At 36.9% G+C, this 18,344-nt stretch overlaps 1 protein-coding gene across 1 annotated transcript; it reads right to left on the bottom strand.

The window, feature by feature from the left end:
• Nucleotides 1–11,439: 11,439 nt before the first annotated feature.
• On the bottom strand, nucleotides 11,440–18,093 carry RFK (riboflavin kinase). The gene is made up of 4 exons (XM_036403503.2): nucleotides 17,960–18,093; nucleotides 16,205–16,356; nucleotides 14,728–14,830; nucleotides 11,440–14,190 (listed from the first exon to the last, which is right to left on the bottom strand). The coding sequence occupies exons 1-4, from the start codon at nucleotides 18,039–18,041 to the stop codon at nucleotides 14,060–14,062; spliced, it is 468 nt and encodes a 155-aa protein (XP_036259396.1). The 5' UTR covers nucleotides 18,042–18,093; the 3' UTR covers nucleotides 11,440–14,059.
• Between the last annotated feature and the right edge of the window lie 251 nt (nucleotides 18,094–18,344).

Below are 18,344 nucleotides of genomic sequence, written 5' to 3' on the forward strand. Positions count from 1 at the left end.
GGACAGATGGCATCCAGCACACCAGACACACCTAGGGCACACCAACATCTCCTATGAGACATAGGAGCTTGGAGTAAGAAGCAGAACTGCAAATAAAAATCTTTACTTTTAAGAATTGTCCATTTGTGGACTGGGAAGAGTACTGAACAAAATACAGGTTTGAGGAAGGCCCGAGGAATTTCAATGGTTTGAATCCATTATGGGACTCTATAGCACCCCAGAAAATCTCCTTTGACTGAGACAGTAAACTTCTGATGTCCTGCCCAGTTTCTGGGAATCCTATTATCAAGAAAGGAAGGGATTGCTTATTCATAACTGTTGAATATAGTGGTTTCTCCAACTACTTCTACTGTGGTCTTCTAACACATGAAACAATAGTGCTCATCTAGAACTCTTCTTATAAGCTGACACATTATTTCCAGAATGTCAATAATTGTCAAAACATGACAGAATATTGAGCCAGCTGTGAATTGGCTATAAATAAAATACTCTTATTTTGCCTACCATCTAAAGGTTTATATAACTATGCATGCATGTAACACTTAAACGTGAAGAACATTAAATTTTTATGGGACTATCCCTATATAACTGCTGTTACCAATACACTTGATTAAGTTTGCAACATTTACAAAGCTCCAAAAGCCTCAGAAAAAAGTGTCATTTTCTCCCTTTATTTGTATTAAGGAGATGCCCTGCAAACTACTGTCTTACTGCCAGTTATTTCTTCTTTTCTCCTTTACCCTTTTACTCTCTGCACTTAATTACTTCCCAACATTCATTCTTCAGAAAAGGTTAAAATAGAGCACAAGACAACAATCACATCTACCAGGATCTAAGCAAGAGATGGTTGAGGAATGGGTCCCTTACACCACAAAATTACTGTGGTTTCAAGATCCATATGAAATGTCCCATGCATGTGCAGAGAAGGATGACTACCTATTTACTCTTAAGCATCTAAACCCTTTCCTTCCTCACCTGTTGTTATAAGCTATTTTTTGAGTTTTCAAAAGTAGTTTCCTCTCATTTCCACAGAGCAGAAACAAAGGATATGAGAAGAAAACTAAGAAAGTGAGCAACTATTTTTGCTACAGAATTTTAAAAAAACTAAAATTTTAGAATATAACCCAGTTATACCAGTTAATAAAGTGGTCTTCCATATAGAAGACACAATTGGAGAAATCAATGTGAGGGAAGAAAAAGAGCAGAACATTAAATGAAATATGGCTTTAATGCTGATCATGTGCTTACAAGGCTCTCCAAGTCTACAGCTCAATCCTATGAGTGGCTATTCCTCTCTGGAAGGGCAAACTTTTTTAATGTTAAAGTCCTAGATCAAATGTTCCACAAAGCAGAATGCAGATTATGCCTGCTAGTCTCCTATATTACTCTATTTTGAGCCAAGACAGAGAAGCAAGTTTTCATATTTGACAGCTACTAAAAAATGAATTGGGATACTATTCTCTACATACTATAATAAGAAGTATAATGTTATATATTTACTATATAGTGTATAATACTAAATTTAAATAAATAGCTGACACTTCAAAATTTATGATTTTTTAAAAAAAACACAAACCACCAACAATCTCCTACATCTAAAATGTGTTATTTAAGACAAGTTCTTTCTTTTCCCTCAAAAATTTGAAGTATCTCACTTCTCTGGTGCTTATGCTACTAAAAAAGCATTGTAGTTCCCTAAGGTATATTAGTCAGGTTCAGAGTTAAAGCAAATATATATACATGTACTATTGTATTATCTGGATATTAAAAGGATTAATGTCTCAAACCCCCTCAAAATGAGGGGGGTTTTTTTACATTAACAAAGCATTTCAGTATTTGGTGTATGTTTCTTTGCTACAGTGAGATGCTATAAGGAAATTTTTCAGTTTTATTCAATCACATTTTTAAAAAAAAACTTCACTCTGAATTTCACCAAAGGAAAATTAAACTCCTTTATATTTCCTTATTGGGTCATACTATACTCCAGGGAATCAAATTGTTTTGAAGGGAAATTGAGCATAATAATTACAGCACAATAAATAATTAATGGCACTGTGGTATGAGTTTATGAGTTCTACATATGTCAAGAATAAAATAGATTCCAGGTAATGGCATGTAACAAGAAGCCAAATAACAGATGCATTTCTTGTTATACTTTGGGGCTTTATTACTTAAAAACAAATATCACTACATTTAAAATATAAGAGGTTTTAGAGACTTTTAGAGATAGTCTTTATAACCTCCTTATAAAGATTTCTTCACAATATGAATTTTCCACTTGGAAGTATGTGTTATGTTAGCAGTTTCAATCTCATAATAGCACACAATTTTCCCCAGACTTTTTGTTTTATTCAGTGTGGCATGTGGTAACCTGAACTTGCTTAACAGTTCAGTAGCCTGTGTGGCACTTACTGACCCATGCATGCAGTTAATTTTACCTTCACTTATGATAGCAATTACTTTACATTAATTGAAATAATTAATTTCTTTGTAAGCCTTTCAAATCCCATGCTACTTACTTAAAAAATATCCAATGCATACATCTGCATTGGATAAAAGCCCTGAAAGTATAGAGAACAAAAGTACTGAAGGCAAATTTAACCTATCTGCTATCTATAGGGGCTAAACCAGATACCTAAACTGAGGCATTTTAGTACCCTTGGGATGCACGATGCTTTTAAGTACCACTGCACACTTCTGTTTCATTTATTTCAGTATGAGCACTTCATAAAAAAAAAAAATGAGATGGAAGGAAAGACTTTGGTAAGAATGTCACAGAGTGGGTACTTCTAAATGCTGGTTATGGGACATAAGTGTAGAATAGCCCTTTAGCTTCCTGAAAATTTCAGCCTTGAGATATATTTTGAAAGAGATCTATATAGAGACAAAAATAAAACTGTTTAAGTATGAACACTTAATTTATTTTAAAATATACTTCTTAGGGAAATGAATATTATTAAATACTGGAAATTATCAGTAAGGCAAAATGAACACATAGTCTTCATACCTGGGTGAATAGCATCTCAGAAAGAAATAGTATTACATCAGAAGGGACAAATCTAGGAAATGACTACTTTCTCACATTTAAAAATAAGTTATAAGACTTCTACTAGGAAACATTTTACACTGCCATTACATTACTTTTTAATTATTAATTTACAATTTGCTAAATTACAAGGCATATTACACTTCAGGCAGCTAAATAACATCACCAGTCAATCAGTCTTACTTATTTCCTAACAAAATAATTCTGAATTTTAAGACTTTGATGTTTCCTTCCAATAAGGTAGTTGAAGCCCTAAAATACACATGTATGTGAGATTAACATTAGGGGATTTTAAAGAATGCTTAGATGTATAGTTTATTGGACGTCACTAAAACTATTTGAATGAGCCTCAAAAACTCTAAGTATTTCTATTGTTTCTACTACATGAAAATCAGACACACAAAGAAACATCAGCTAAAATTATTACTGAGTGCTTGAAAGTATGACAAGATCTGTGCATGCAGTTGTATCCAGAAGGACTTATTTCAGTTTTTCTTGGTCCACCTAATTTCAAGTGTGCTTTGTCCCATTAATATTTGTCACCAGTTGTGGAGATGTACCTCATGAAGCAGAAATCTTCTTCTTCCTCTCTTGGATTTGAATGAATGTTATGTGTGAATCACCTGTTGAAGGTAAATGGGCCTCTCTAAAATTAATAAATTTTATTCTCACTACAACTTGGAGAAAGACAAAGCATACTACAAATTCTTGTGTTGGGGCACGGAAGTGCCCAGTGATTCTGCCTCCTTCCTATTCCAGTATGTATGTAGGTCAAACTAAACTGTATTTCTATAGTTTTGAACAAAAACTAAACCTTCTAATTTCAAACTTAATGACAAAATGGAAGAATTGATTGTATGTGGTGTTGTTGGGTTTCTATTCTATAAACTCAAATCACAGAACAGTATCACATAACACCTTAGAAACTTGGCAGAATTAACTGGAAGAGTTTTCTTTTCTTGTTCGACTCTTCGCTATCTTAATCGTACTCTTTTTTATGCAGTAGGTGGCCAGAATGAGTGAGTGAGTGAGTGAGTGAGTGAGTGAGTGAGTGAGTGAGTGAGTGAGTGAGTGAGTGAGAAGGAGTTTGGGCTGTAGCTTCTTATACTATTTTTGGCTAATAGTGAACTTTCAGAAAACTTTCCAGGCTGACTTCCATTTTTATGACTTACAGTAAGGCAACCAAGATTATTTTAGCAGAACAACTGATGAACTGTATTAATCCTTCTGGTTTACTCCTGCAATAGTCAGGAAGTATTTTCTGATCTTTATTGTTGCTTCGCACACCCAGTCATCCACTCATGTCATGTATCTAATTCTGAATTCTATTACTGTTCTGTTGTGCAGAGTCTAAAAAAGAGCAGATGTTCCTTGTTGATAGGGAACCAACATTCATTTTTAAAACAGACAGGTAAAACCCATAAAGCAGCAGTAGACATTTGAAGCACTTTTATGAGCAAATGAATAATCTTGTGATCCTAGCAGAAAAGGTAAAAAAATCTCATAGAATCTGGCTCGGCAGAAGATACCAAATGTGCAGTCCTAGCTTCAAAAAAGAATTGCTGTAGGCACATGAAAGCATAAATGTTTACTCAAAACATGGAAACATGACCATGCTATTCTTTTTCTCCATGTGACTCTTCTGAGTTCTGTTTCAAAAGTGCCTGCAGGTGGAATACCTCCAGCTGTAATCTGGACAAATCTCTCTAGCCACTTGGAACCAACTTTCACTTAGGAGGCTTCAAAGAAAACTGCTGCTGCAGAAAGAGGTGATGATTTCCTTTGCTATTAATCTATTTTTAGCTTGTGCTGTAGTAGAATATCAGGGTATGACAGACCAGCATCATTTTTTTCTAGAATGAAATTGGAGTCATCCTGTGAGATATGCTCCCGCACAGAGAAAAAAACCCCAAACAACAAAATACACAATTCCAAAATTTACAATACAAATATCTATGATCAGACTGTGATATATCCTAGCAGAGTCCAGAAAAAAATCATAGCTGAGAAAACAGTACTGATTGAAGGCATGTTTTAACAGATGAAGATTAGCAGAGGAAGTATGGGCAGATCTGGGGACTGAGAACTTAATTTTTCCAGTTCAGAATTGCATTAAATTTGACTAGAGGTGTTTCCTTGTGACGCATTTTGTGTGCTTTCATGGAAGTATCTGAAAAAAATAAAGAAGGTCTAAAAAAAGAATGTATTCATAGTGATATCAGACCAACAAGAAAGTACTCATATTGGTAAAACCAGCTCAGTAGTTCTGAAACAGTACATTTTTGTCTTTAAAAATCCATACGACCATAACATTAATTGAATGGAGGGTTCATTTGGAGTAAACTCCAAATGGAGTAAGCTCCATTTATAGAATATGGTTAGCCTCTGATCCATGATTCCATAAAACTTACAGATTCACACATCATAAACATGTTTCACTTAAAACCACAAGAGCTACAGACTGAACTTTTTAAACAGAGACTTACAGGATCCTCAAGTAAAGCATGGTAGTAGACATTAGAGCAGAAAAAAGTTCAACAAAACAGTTCAACAACAAGACATGAGTAAGCATTTTTCTTTACATAAGACTTTTTTTATGCAGGGATCAGGTGCAGGAGATGCAGAGGAGAGTAAGTAAGTCTCCAAACTGGCAGTCTTTCCATGAAGGCAAGAAACTCTGTTATTAATTAATTCGTTCTCCCACAGCACTTTTGCAATAACCTGTCATACTTTAACTTATCAGTCAAAATTTTACTCAGGAAAGATCTTTATATGACTAAACCCAGACATTTGCAGGTTTCATTTAGCAGTGGTTCAAAGGCCAAGGATAAACATTTTACCTTATCATGACTGATTTTCTTTGGAACTTTGTGAGGCTGTTTTGGGGGAACCTCTAGTTATATCACTAAAAGTAATACCCTGCACAGGTTTCAGTAGGAAAATCTTCTGTATTACAACTGCTCATTCTATGAAGTTTTAGACATTAAAAAAAAATTGTTTTTAAATAAAAGAAAGTGTAATTCCACTCCTTTTGTTGGCAAGAGAAGTGTACAAATTGAGGCATTTAAAAATTTATATCTGATTGTAACATTAAAATATTCTTCATAAGTATACTTTTATGTATAAGAATATTCTAAAATATTCTTATACATAAAAGTATACTTATGAAGTATATTAAGACCACCTGCTTGTGTACATTCACCTCTGCAGGTGGCTGGCAACTATTACAGAAAACAACAAAAGCTGCTAAAGGAGCAAATATTAAAGGCAGGGGGCAGGGGGCCTGAACTTCACCTTTAAAAAAATCTTTATTTTTACTTGCAAGGTTTTAGATGTTCTTGAAATTTTATTCTTCAGCAGTAGTAAATCTATTCTCAATATAACAAGATAAGAAGCCTATGTTATTGCTATTTATTTTTTTTTTATATATTACAACCACTACCTTATCAGGGCCAAAGTTGATTTTAACTGTAATTCAGCTATGCTTTTGGTTTAGTTCTTCACACTCACAACCAGGGTTAAATTTTTAAAAATACACAGAAATAAAACAAAATATAAGCCAGGGTAAAGTAGATGAATGCAAAGAAGAAAAATGAGAACTCCTATAAATTACATAGATTTTAGAAATCTCTGACAACAGAACGGAGGATGTCCAATTGCAGGCAGACACCAGAAAGAGAGGGGTCTTTACTTCAGCTGAGGTTTTGGAGTGAAGTGAAACACGTTCCTTAAAACTATATGGCTGTCCAATATATGTTCAACTACTCAACACTTTTTCAGAGCATGCCAAATGACCAGTGTCTAAAAGGGGAAAAAAACTTTAGAATTTACACAGCAGTGGGGATAGAAGAATGGAAAATGTGAGTACTGCTTAACTCAACAAAATTAAGATCAAATATGTAGCTTTCTTAGACTATTCCTTACATTCTAGAGGTGACACCAAGTAGGACACTCTGTAAGGATTTGTTCAATAAAAGTAATGAAAAAATATGAAGCTAGAAAATAGTCTCTCAAAGTCTGGAGACAGTGTTAATTTCTGCATCTCACAATGATGAGGTCATCAGCAAGTTGCTTTGAGTGTTATGTGTATAACCAAGCTAAAAATGTTCGTGTGCTAGCACAGCTAAATACATGTAGAGGCTTGAGAGAGAGTTGGACTACACTCTACCCCAAGGGACATTGAGACAGACTGTGCTGCTGTACATTTTAATCTGCTCTGTAGAAAATGGATCTTCAGCAAGAAAGAAAAAAAAAAAAAGCAAATATAGACAGTATATCAGGGAGAGAAAGAAGTTATCCTAACTTTTAGGACCTTGCCAGTGCAGGAAGCCTTGCAAGACATCCACATCCTTCCACTGAAAACAGCTAAGGAAAGCAGAACAAAATGATCATTCTCCCCAAGAAGGATGAAACTTATAGGAAAATGGAAAAGGCATTTTAAAATGTCTTTGTTCTTCACTCTGCTAATGGATTAGCTAGTGGTACTACTAATCCATAACAAAATATTTAACTAATACATAGATACAGAAAAGAGGCTACTTGAAGCTTCCTTCAAGAAAACATGGAGCACTGGGGTCTCTGCAGCCCCTGGTAGCTGGAGATGAGGCACACCTCTCCATCTGCAATTGCTTAAGTTCAGAGGGCAGAATGAGTTAGTAGGACAGACCACACTGAATAGTACTGGCTTTTCATTTTTCCTAGGGTAGTCTGGGATAATTTTGCTAACACCTTGACTATAAAGATTCACTAATCTGGTATTTGCACTATCTCTGAAAAGGGTGACCTTGAAATTGGTCAAGATACTGTGCTTCTGTAGCCATTATTTTTCCTCCCCTGACTGGCTGGTGCACTCAGCTGAAAAGGATTTCAACTCTTCAGAAAGGAGAAATAGAAAAAGAAAGCATAATAGAGTGGGGATGAGGTGCTGGGCTCTCATGTGCTGGATACTTCCCCTAACTGCAGCCCTTTCTAACAATCCTGATTTCTACCTCAGAAAAATTTGCCAGCAGTTCTTCAATCAGACATCCTCACTAACATCCAGGTAAACATGCTGCACCTGGACCCAGTGACTCAGATGACTGTTTACAGCCTCAGGGACCTGAATTGCTGCTTTTCCTTCCTGTCCCACTACACCCTCCTGCTCAAGCTAGCGTCTTCTGGCTCATCTTGCTCCTTCTCCTCTGTAGGGTGACTCCAGAGAGGTGCAGTCTGGCTCCTGGATGCTCTTGTTGCTCACAGAAACTGACTTCAAGTTTTGAATGTCCCAATCCACTCTTCTTTTGCCTCTGACATCACCGTGAGAGGCAGACACCTCGTCTGCTTCTCCAAAAAGCTCCCCCATGCACCACAATTAGCTGTGGCTGCCAGGAGAAACTGGAGCTGGCAAGAGCAAATTGGAAAGCTGGGCAATCAGCTCAGAGGAGAGAATAGCCCTGTGAATGTAATTGGTTAAGGCTATGAACATTTTTTCACACTGAATGTCTGTGTCAATTTATTTCCTTAAACAAAGTTCAAAAGTCAATGAAGCACATCAAATAGAAGTATTAAATGTTTAGTATAGCTTATAGACCAAGAGCTATATCCCTCCTGAACTCCTTTGCCATTCTCATTCTTCCTTTCAGACCCTCAATTATGCAAGACAGGCTGTGACAGCTGACATTTAGCTGGTGTCAGCACTTCAGCCTGGGTTTCATGTCCCACATTTGCCCTGACAGCCTGCATCTTTCTTCTGTTATGTGCATTATATGAAGAACCCTGCCAGGACTCTGCAAATTCTCTGGGATGCCTCTTTAGGGCAGATGATAGAATAGTAACAGGGAAAAAGAAAAAAGGTAAAAGTCCATCATAGTCCTTGCAGTTCATGAAGAGCTGTTTCACAAATTTTCAAAACACCAACAAAATCTGCTTTGTAGGTACACGGAGTTTCAAGACAAGGCTCAGCATTCAATTTTTTTAAATACTGACCTTCTGCTACAGATCTCATGTGGTTCTTTGTGAAAACAAACAAAAGTGCTCAGTGTGTATTTGAAGGGAAGTTAGATGACTTTTTTTTTTGTGTTGTGACATTGTCTTTTTTTCTAGGAAAGAGAGTATTGGGGTGTGTACCTTGTGCATACAGATAAAAGTTTACTGGGTGAAATGTGCAACTCAGGCTGTTTTGCAGATGAATACAAAGTCCAAGAGACACAAGGATAAGAGGTGACCATTTGGAGGCATTTTCTCCTGTGATTTGTACACTGAACTTTTAACTATTGAACACAATGTGAACAATGGAGAATTTCCTGTAAGGATAGGTTGTCTTTTGATATTTCTCTTGTGTCCAGCTAACCTGCCACTGTACAGTGAAGAAGGCTGCTGCCCACCCTGCTGTAGTGACTTCAAACTGGCAGACAGCCCAGGTTGCTTTGACTGTAGCAAAAATCCCAAGGTATGACCTTGCTGAAGAGCAGTACTGGCATTTAAGGGCTTTATGGCTGGCTTTGCTGACATTTAAAAATGAAAAGCAGGAAAAAGCCAAACTGTGAGGTTGAGCTGAAGGCACACAACATAATGCCTCTGCACTATCACCAGAATAGGCTTTCCTCCTATGTTTTTTAAAATTTCTGTGCTTTTCATAAAACAGTTGACTAGAAAGTACCTATTTCAATGGATAGCAATCTGCATCGTCATGCCAAAATTACCTCATTGGCTTTGAAACAGCTACAGCATCTTGCACACAGATTTGTGGAGTGAAAAAAATGTGATTAAACTAAACGGATACAACTGGGAAAAGCAGGCTCAGGCCACACAACCACTCTCCAATTTTTTCTAAAGTTAAAAATGTTTTGTGTTTCTAGCCTAAGGTTAGAAGTGAGTTGTATTTGTGTCCCTGTTAGCTTCTCTGCTTCTGACTATTCTTAATCTAACAAAAAAAAACATATAGCTGCCCTACCATCCCCCTTTTCTTTAGCCTTGTGCCATCACAGCTATGAGAATACAACTGTAGTATTGGAAGGGTAAGACCGTATCTCCAAAACATCAAAAATGGCACTCTAACCTATTCTACCAGGTCATTTAAAACAAAGACTCCTCCTACTCAACTTCACATAATTTCAGTTTTTAAAACTGCTGTTGCCAGATGACTGTGTACTATAATCCATTCTACCACCAGAGAGGAAAATCCAAACCACTTACTTTCCTACCAGCTGATTTGGCTTTCCTTTTTCTTGGAACCACAGATCTGGAGAATAAAGCAAAGCCACAGCTGTTAATAAGAGGCTGCAAATCAATCTGTTTCCTTCCCACATAAGCAACTACTATAAGAACATGAAGTGATTGGGACTGGAAATGAAGATATAGCATATATGGGATAGGACGGCAACAGTTCAATATATATTTCAAAATGGACTTCTGGGGGGCAAGAAGATGTGTGTGAATAGGACAGAAATCAGTGTTTTAGAGAAATTCTTACTACTTTATGGATTTTCTATGCTGCCTTTCTTACAGAATTACTGCATTCCCCAAAGGTGACGGCTTTCATCATAATCTTGTAGTATGTTTCCCAATGGAAATGCATTTATGACGTGATTTCTTGCGTCAAGTACCTCCACAGTATTCCTCATTCTACACATCAACCCCTAATTAATCTAATTCCAGTAGTTTAAATAGTCTTTAATCACAAATAGAGAGTTTGAATTTAATGCAAAGTAAAATACAATCCAGAAGTGCACTGGCAAAAAGAACTACTTCTGTCTTCTTTAGGATCTTCTTGGGCTACAGAGAACTGAAAAAAACAGAGAGCATTTACAACAGAAATTTTCTACTTATTTTTTAAAGTGGTTCAGCACTTTCAAACTATGCCAAAGGGAATAAATAGGACTCAGCAGGTAATCTACCTTAAAGGGACACAACAAAGCAATTTTTTTAGCATTGCTGGATACGTAATACTACAAAAGAGGATGCTCTTTATAGCCCCTTGCTATGAAGAACAGAGTCTTCACACAAAAGTGCATGGAAGTGCTGTTATTTGTTGTCAGTATGGTCTGATGGCTAAGAGAATGGACTGAGCCTTAAAATTGTTCCTTCACATTTTTGATAAAAAACAGTTCTAGAGCTGTTAATCACTTAAGACTTATCTTTACATATGAATTAATTTTGAGAAGGACTAATTTTTAAGCCATAATTCTTGAGTGGATTTTTTTGTTAGATACTCCTAAAGACCTCATGATCACCCTGTAACTGACATTGTTCTGTGGATTTCATTATTGCACCTTCAGTAACAAAGAGGAATATAAAATCATGTGAAGATTTAGAAGTTCAAAATAAGGCAGTCACCCCCATAAAGCTTTGCCTGAAACTGAAACAATTAACACTGCTAGGAGTGGCAAAGGAAAGGAAATCCAAGACAAGAAGGATAACTTTGTCAATTACAATTCCTTTAGTAATAGTACAGTGCAACAACATCAACCAAAATACAGCTAATTGTACATAATACAAAAATAAAGTTTATACTGTGCTAGGAATTATGTATTGAGCTTAAAGAGTGATGTATAACATTTTCTCTTAAATAATATGGTCAGGTACACTCAGCCAAATGGATGTACTAACACACCCTCTGTGAAGACAAACACATAAAGAGCAGTTTCTTAGTTCAGTGTATCCATATATCATATCACAGCTAGGATTTGAGAGCGAGCTAAGTCTTTCAAGTTTTCCCTTTGCTACTGTTCTTTATCCATAGCACAGCAGTTCTACAATCAAATGGTGAGTTGAATTTTTGATAGTGGCATTTATTAGCAGATACAGAAAAGAATTATTCAGAATAGCCTAAGGCACCATAGTTTCCACAACAGACCCAAGACATCACTGGCAAAAATCAATTTAAAGGCAGCTATGAGTGTTCAGCTACAGTACCACGATGAAAAACAATCTAATGTTGACAACATTCTCTGGTGACTGGTGTGGCTTCTGTTTATTCTCTAGAAGGAGTAGTAAAATATATGATTTTAATGTTACTACAAATCTGAAGAATGCATTAACTCTTAGCAAAAAAAAATTTCTCCTTTTATCTCTCCTTTTTAAAATTCCAATCATCAATCTTGCAAGACAATTCTTTTACAGACTTTTTAGAAATAGTTTCCAACACATTATATAGTAAAAAGCCCACTAAATTATTTCTCTTCTCCTTTAAAAGAAAGTATATTGTCCCATGTCCCTCTCTCCCAAATGTATTGTATCTGTCTCTGCTATCAACACCACTGATGAACAATTCATTTAAGCAAAATCAAGTTTTCTCCTGAAGTCCTGAAGAGCAAACATGAACCCTTGATTTCCTCAAGACCTCTTCCCTAATAATAGCCCATGATACCAGCTAGAATTTAAAGCAGTACGAAGTGAAACTATCATCTTGACAGCACCACCTGCCACAAAGACCAAAACAGCTACCTTGCTAAAACTCTTTTAAATTCTAGAGTGAAAAGTAGGATTAGAATAGGACAAGGAGTAAATTCATCAAATTTCACTACAGAAATTGTGCGTTTCATATTGAACATTGTAGCTCAGACAGAGAATCACAGCTGAGACATATTTAAAGAAGTACTTTGAATTTCAGAATATGTCCCAGACACATCAGAGGGTGATTCAAAAAGTTATGATTGTGACAGTCACTATAGCTAATCTGCTTCCATTCACCAAGGGATAGAAAAATTTATCAGAGAAAAAGAAGACTAGGTATGTAATCTCACATTACATACTTTTTTCAAACTATTTTTTAATAGTTTGAAAGTTTTAATAGTTTAATAGTAATTTTTTAAATTACTATCAACTCTCACCATACTCCTTCCACTAATCCATCACAGAATAGTTAGGGTTGTAAGGGACCTTCACAGATCATCTAGACCAACCCTCACTTGTATCCCCATATTTCAGAGTAGGACTGTCTGCAACTACTTATAAAAAATAATCAATATTCTTTATAGTGTTGATACATTATCTAATAAATCCCCAAAGGTTTTCATTTGTGTATTTATCTGCTTGGTCTGCTAAAACCTTGGCTCTTACCTGCACTTAGTGCACAGTGTTGATGAGATTTTTCTGTGCCTTACAATAATGCCAACCTTGAAGTCAAACATTTTATTGCCAGTGCAGTAAATAACCTCAAGATTTTCCTATGAAAAATATCAGCAGCACATAAAATGCAAATATGTGTCTCACTACCTATTTTCCTTTAAGGTGCAATGAGCAGCAGTCTTGTTATATTGTTTCTGCATCTTTTACGCCTGAACCTTAAAGTTTATCAGCTTTCACACTTTTACTCATATTTTGAAATTAAATTAAACACCTCTTCAGAATTAAACTCCACAATCACATGTTATCATATGTTCAGTTAAGTGTGAAGAAATATAGTTCAGATTCTAGCAACACAATGAGCAACAGCAATTTCTTCCATCTCAAATAAACTTAAAATAAATAATTTCAATAAAGTAAGAGCTTCAACCATAACAGCTGTGTAGCATATAAAAACCAAGAACTAAAGGGAATTAATCTTACTATTCTTATCTATCTAACCACTGGAATTTTCTGAGTCAATCAATACCAACATTTTCTAAGCTAAAACTCAGATCTAAGAATGACACAGAAAATGGGACATTATGGAACATTATGTTAAGAACAGACATTCTTCATTAAATGAGCTAACCACATCCCATGATTACAATTAACTTTGGTCATGTTCTAAATGTGCTCAGATCTCCAAAGACCTGGTAACATTAGGATACATCATACATTGCTTATCTACAACCAGTAGTACAGCCTTCTAGTTCTTTTGTATGGCTAATGATGACTTAACCGAAGAAAACTGAAGTCCTCTTGTATGGTTGGTTCTGATCTCAGTCACCTAACAGACACATGACACAAAAGTATCTATGAGAGCAGTGCAAATACAAAAGCTCCATGACAGGGAAGAAAATAAGAAAAAAGAAAGAAATTTAAAAAAAAAAGAAAAAAAAAAAAAGAAAAAAGACTGTATGGTTTTTCTCAGCGATTGTTTACTATTTTGCCTTCTGGCAGATGAAAAAAGTTATCTTCTTTGAGTTTAAGATGTTCTGGTAGATCTAGCTGTCTTTTTGCTTCTTCAATATCTTCCTGAATTGCCGAAATGAGTGCATCTGAAAAAGGTAAGAATAGGGATATTTAAAAGTTGTTTTGTATTCTGAACACAATAACAAGTGAAAATAAGGCATCATAAATACCAAACAACAATTACAGAAGTAGAATGTAACTAGGAGGTTTAAAAGGCAGAATTCTCTGCTTTGAAAATGTTTTTTTTTAACATGCTAAAGTTGCATTTTTACCTGTTACTACCACTATCCTCTTCATTTGTCAAAAGACATAATTAGCAGCTCTGTTTCAATACTAACAAAACTGCATTTTAAGAAGAAATTAGTACACTTGACTTTCACGACAAGCCCATGATTTTAACATTACTACTTAGACAAGGGAAATAAAAGTGCAGGTTTTTAGTGTGATACATAAGAAGATGTGGGGGTATGTCTTTTTTGTTTTTAAATTATGAAAACATTTTAGGGACATTTTAAAGGTTAACCATAAAACATCTCATGAGGGAAGGAAGTACAGTGAAGACATAGAACTTGCATGAATAAAGCAAAAAAGAAACTAGTCTGAGGGAGACCTTCAATACTGACCTAAGGAATCAAAGTTTTTTTCAGGTCGAATGTATCCAGTTATGACTATACTAAGAATTTCTCCATAAAAGTCTTCTTTGAAGGTGTGGATAATGTGTGTTTCCTAAAGGAAGAGAAGTAAGTGGACAATTACTATGAACTTTAAGAGTTTATTTCTCTCTCTGTAAGCATGTAGGCTTAATATCCAACATTCAAATTCTCCTTAACAGATAAAAAATAAAAGGGACATTTAGTATAGCATGTATAATCCAAAATAAAAAGGCCAGGGCTTTAGTTTGTATGAGGAAGTAGAATTGCATTCTGCATGGAATTAAAAAAAATTACTTCCTTAAAAAGTGTTTAAAGAGAAAAGGAATGGGAAAAAAAACCCCAACAAAATCAGAACAACAAAAACCCCCCTAACCAAACAAAAAGACCAAACAAACCAATTAAAAAAACCCCAAAACCCACACACCTAGACATCAGGAGAAGTGCTTCAAAACTTCTCAGAGTTAAGATTTCCAAGGCAGGAAATGTTAGTGTTTCATCAACAAGTGGATACATTAAAATAACTATGAAGATTTTGATAGAAATAGCTGCCTCATGGAGAGCTTCTACACCTATCCCCTAAGGGAACTGAATGGTAAAATTGAAGAGCAAGTCCAGACTAAGACACAGACCTGACACTCAAAACTTTTTTATGCATATCCAAAACAAGCCAACCCATAGCATCTACCAGCAGAGCTATTATCTGGGAAGATTTTAACTACTTGCTCAGAAAAGCTATCTGTGAAGAAATTTTAAAGTATAGATTTGCCTAAGACAAACACTTAAAAGTAGAAACTCATGAACAAATAAAATTGTTTTCAACAAATAAAAGAGAGCTTTGCAAGATTCAGGAAAAGCACCAGCACCTGTCAACAAAAAACCCCACAGCTGCTACAGCTTAGGATTTTATCTTCTCCATCCTTACATCCTTATATGCCTTCAAGTATTTATTCGGTACATTAAGCTGCAGCATCTTATGTATCCATTTCATCATTTAAGAGAAGAATTAATTAAAAATTCAAATTAAGCTGCCCCAACATCTCCTATATGAAATGCAGATACATTGCAGAGAACAATAGATCATTACTATGTTCCAGCTTATGCCAGGGTCTCATAACCATTAAATTCAATATGTTTACCAAGTTCATGCTTAATTTGCTATCAGCAAGTCAAGCAACCATCATTTCAAGTACTATTATATTTTAATTTTGGAAGTAGTTAAGAAATGGTGGAATAAAAGAAAGAAAAACTTTACTTAACTTCCTCTGTGTACTCTCTGGTTACAGGGAGCATATTCTTTTCAGAATATAAATATTAAATAGATAACAAATGTATTTCCAATGGTACACAAATTTCTGGATACCATTCATCAATCAAATTCTGAGTACCTTGTTAAAATTAATCCAGTCTTTTATTACAATAAAAATCCCACAAAAAGCAAAATTCTTACCACTGATTTCTTAATATTCTTATAGAAGGGATTCCATCCTATGCTCAAAACCATTTTATGCACATCTCCATTTCCAACACAGGCCCATCCATAGTATATACCAGTAGGGATATCAGATGGAAAGCTTTCAACTACTTGCTCAGAAAAGTTAGCTGTAAAAATTTCATAAAGTGTGAGTGACTTTGTGTAAATCAAGTATATAACAGGATCTTCAAGTACTTAAAAGCCAAAGTCTGCCTACATACTATTTACAAACATAACACTGGTGATGACAAGAATAATGAGACAGAACATCAGCAAAGTATAAAACAGCTTCATAAAATTTAGTTACTGTGGCAACACCAGAGTTATTATAACTCCTACATACACACACACACACACAGAGAGTATTGTATAGTTTTCTTTCTCTTCTGCAGTAATAATTAATAAATACATCATACATACAGCCAGAACACATTTCATTCTTAGGACAATTACCACAGCTTTACCATGAGGAAAAACAAGAGGGAAAAAGTCAACTTTCTTCTGCACTACAAAATAGCATCTCAGAACTACTTATTAGTAAAATATTTACTGATGAAATAAACTATGTAGAAGCAAATGTAATCATTGTTTAGTCATCTGTCAGTTTTGCACAAGTTCCCTTTCAGAGACATCTGTGGACTTGAGATTTCCTTTGAAAACTACGTATTTACAGTAAAATAAATTTCCTTTTGGCTGAATTGAATCTTCTCTCAAAATTACCATCCTACCTCTATTTCCAAGCTGAATAGATCTCTTAATGCAAGATACCAAACTGATTTGAAAGAATGAATGGTTACCAAATTCTTATAAAAGCTCACAGATAGGTACAGCTTCCTTTCCCTGTTCCCTAATACCAACACATCATTTATAAACAAGCAGGAGAAAAATGTGAAACGTTCTCAGAAACAGATGTGAGAAATCCAGCACTACAAGAGTGGTCTTATAAATTTTCATGTCTGTTAGATGTAGTGCAATATGACTACTAACTTCAGTGTGTGCTTAAGAACATTCAAAATTCTCTTGCAGTATTCATCTGCTTGCATTTAGACATCTGAAACAGAGATGGGCGATAGGAAAATATATTCTCTATAGGCCAAGTGCATCTGCTCTGTTTCAAACTCTGCTTTACTCCCCTTAAACTTTCTTCCTTGCAGTGATTCCCAATGCCTACTCCCTTTCCTACTCCTATCGGAGATTTATGCGAAGGGATATTTTCCCAGGATGCCACACCCCTGCATCGAGAACGTGGCACTCATCTACATCCTGTACATCATGACGATCACTAGATGAGAAAAGGAACAAACATTAAGATTCAGGGAAACCTCTTTACAGACTAGGGTGCAGGGAATAACACAAGGGAAGGTGCAAGACTCTGAGCAGTGCAGGAGAGGGGGAAGAAAGGCGTCGGGAAAACGCTGGTAGGTAACAAGGTAGGGTCGTTCTCAAAAATCGCAAATCATAACAAAAGCGCAGCCCTGCAGGGCAGCGGGGCGGCCGCCGAGGTCAGGCGAGCTGAGTTACAGCGCTGCCGCACCGCTGCGGGGCAGGAGCACGGCACGGCTCCGCCCGAGGGGCGCGACACAGGCCGGCTGCAGAACCCCCGGCCCAGCACCTCGCCGGCGGGAGCGCTCCCGGGACCTGGCGCGGACCAGCAACCCCACGGCTGGGCCCAGCCCCGCGGACACCCCGCCCGTGTTGTTCCGGGAAGATGTGCCCTCCGCGCCCGCTCACCCGTGGGGATGCCTAGCTCCTTGGAGCCCCTGCCGAAGCCCTTCACCACCTCCCCGCGGCAAAAGTACGGCAGGTGCCTCATGGCCCTGCGCTGAGGCGCCGGCGGCCCGAGCCCGCCGCGCCGCTGCGCCGCTCACCACCGCCCTCCGCACGGGGCGCTACCAACGACAGGGGAGGAACCGCTCGAGGCGGCGAGCCGCACAGCGCTCCGCGGCTCCTGCCCACCCTCCCGAGTGGACGTGCCCGCGCCGCATGCCCAGTGTGCCCTCCCTCGCCGGGGACGGCCGTCCCGGCCGCAGCGGGGTGGGCGGTGCCTGCTGAGGGCGGTCAGCTTCGCCGTGCGCAGCCGGGTGCTGTCACTCGTCAATGACAAAGCGCCGTGCCC

Source organism: Molothrus ater, chromosome Z, assembly GCF_012460135.2.
Source record: "Molothrus ater isolate BHLD 08-10-18 breed brown headed cowbird chromosome Z, BPBGC_Mater_1.1, whole genome shotgun sequence".
NCBI classification, from domain to species: Eukaryota; Metazoa; Chordata; class Aves; order Passeriformes; family Icteridae; genus Molothrus; species Molothrus ater.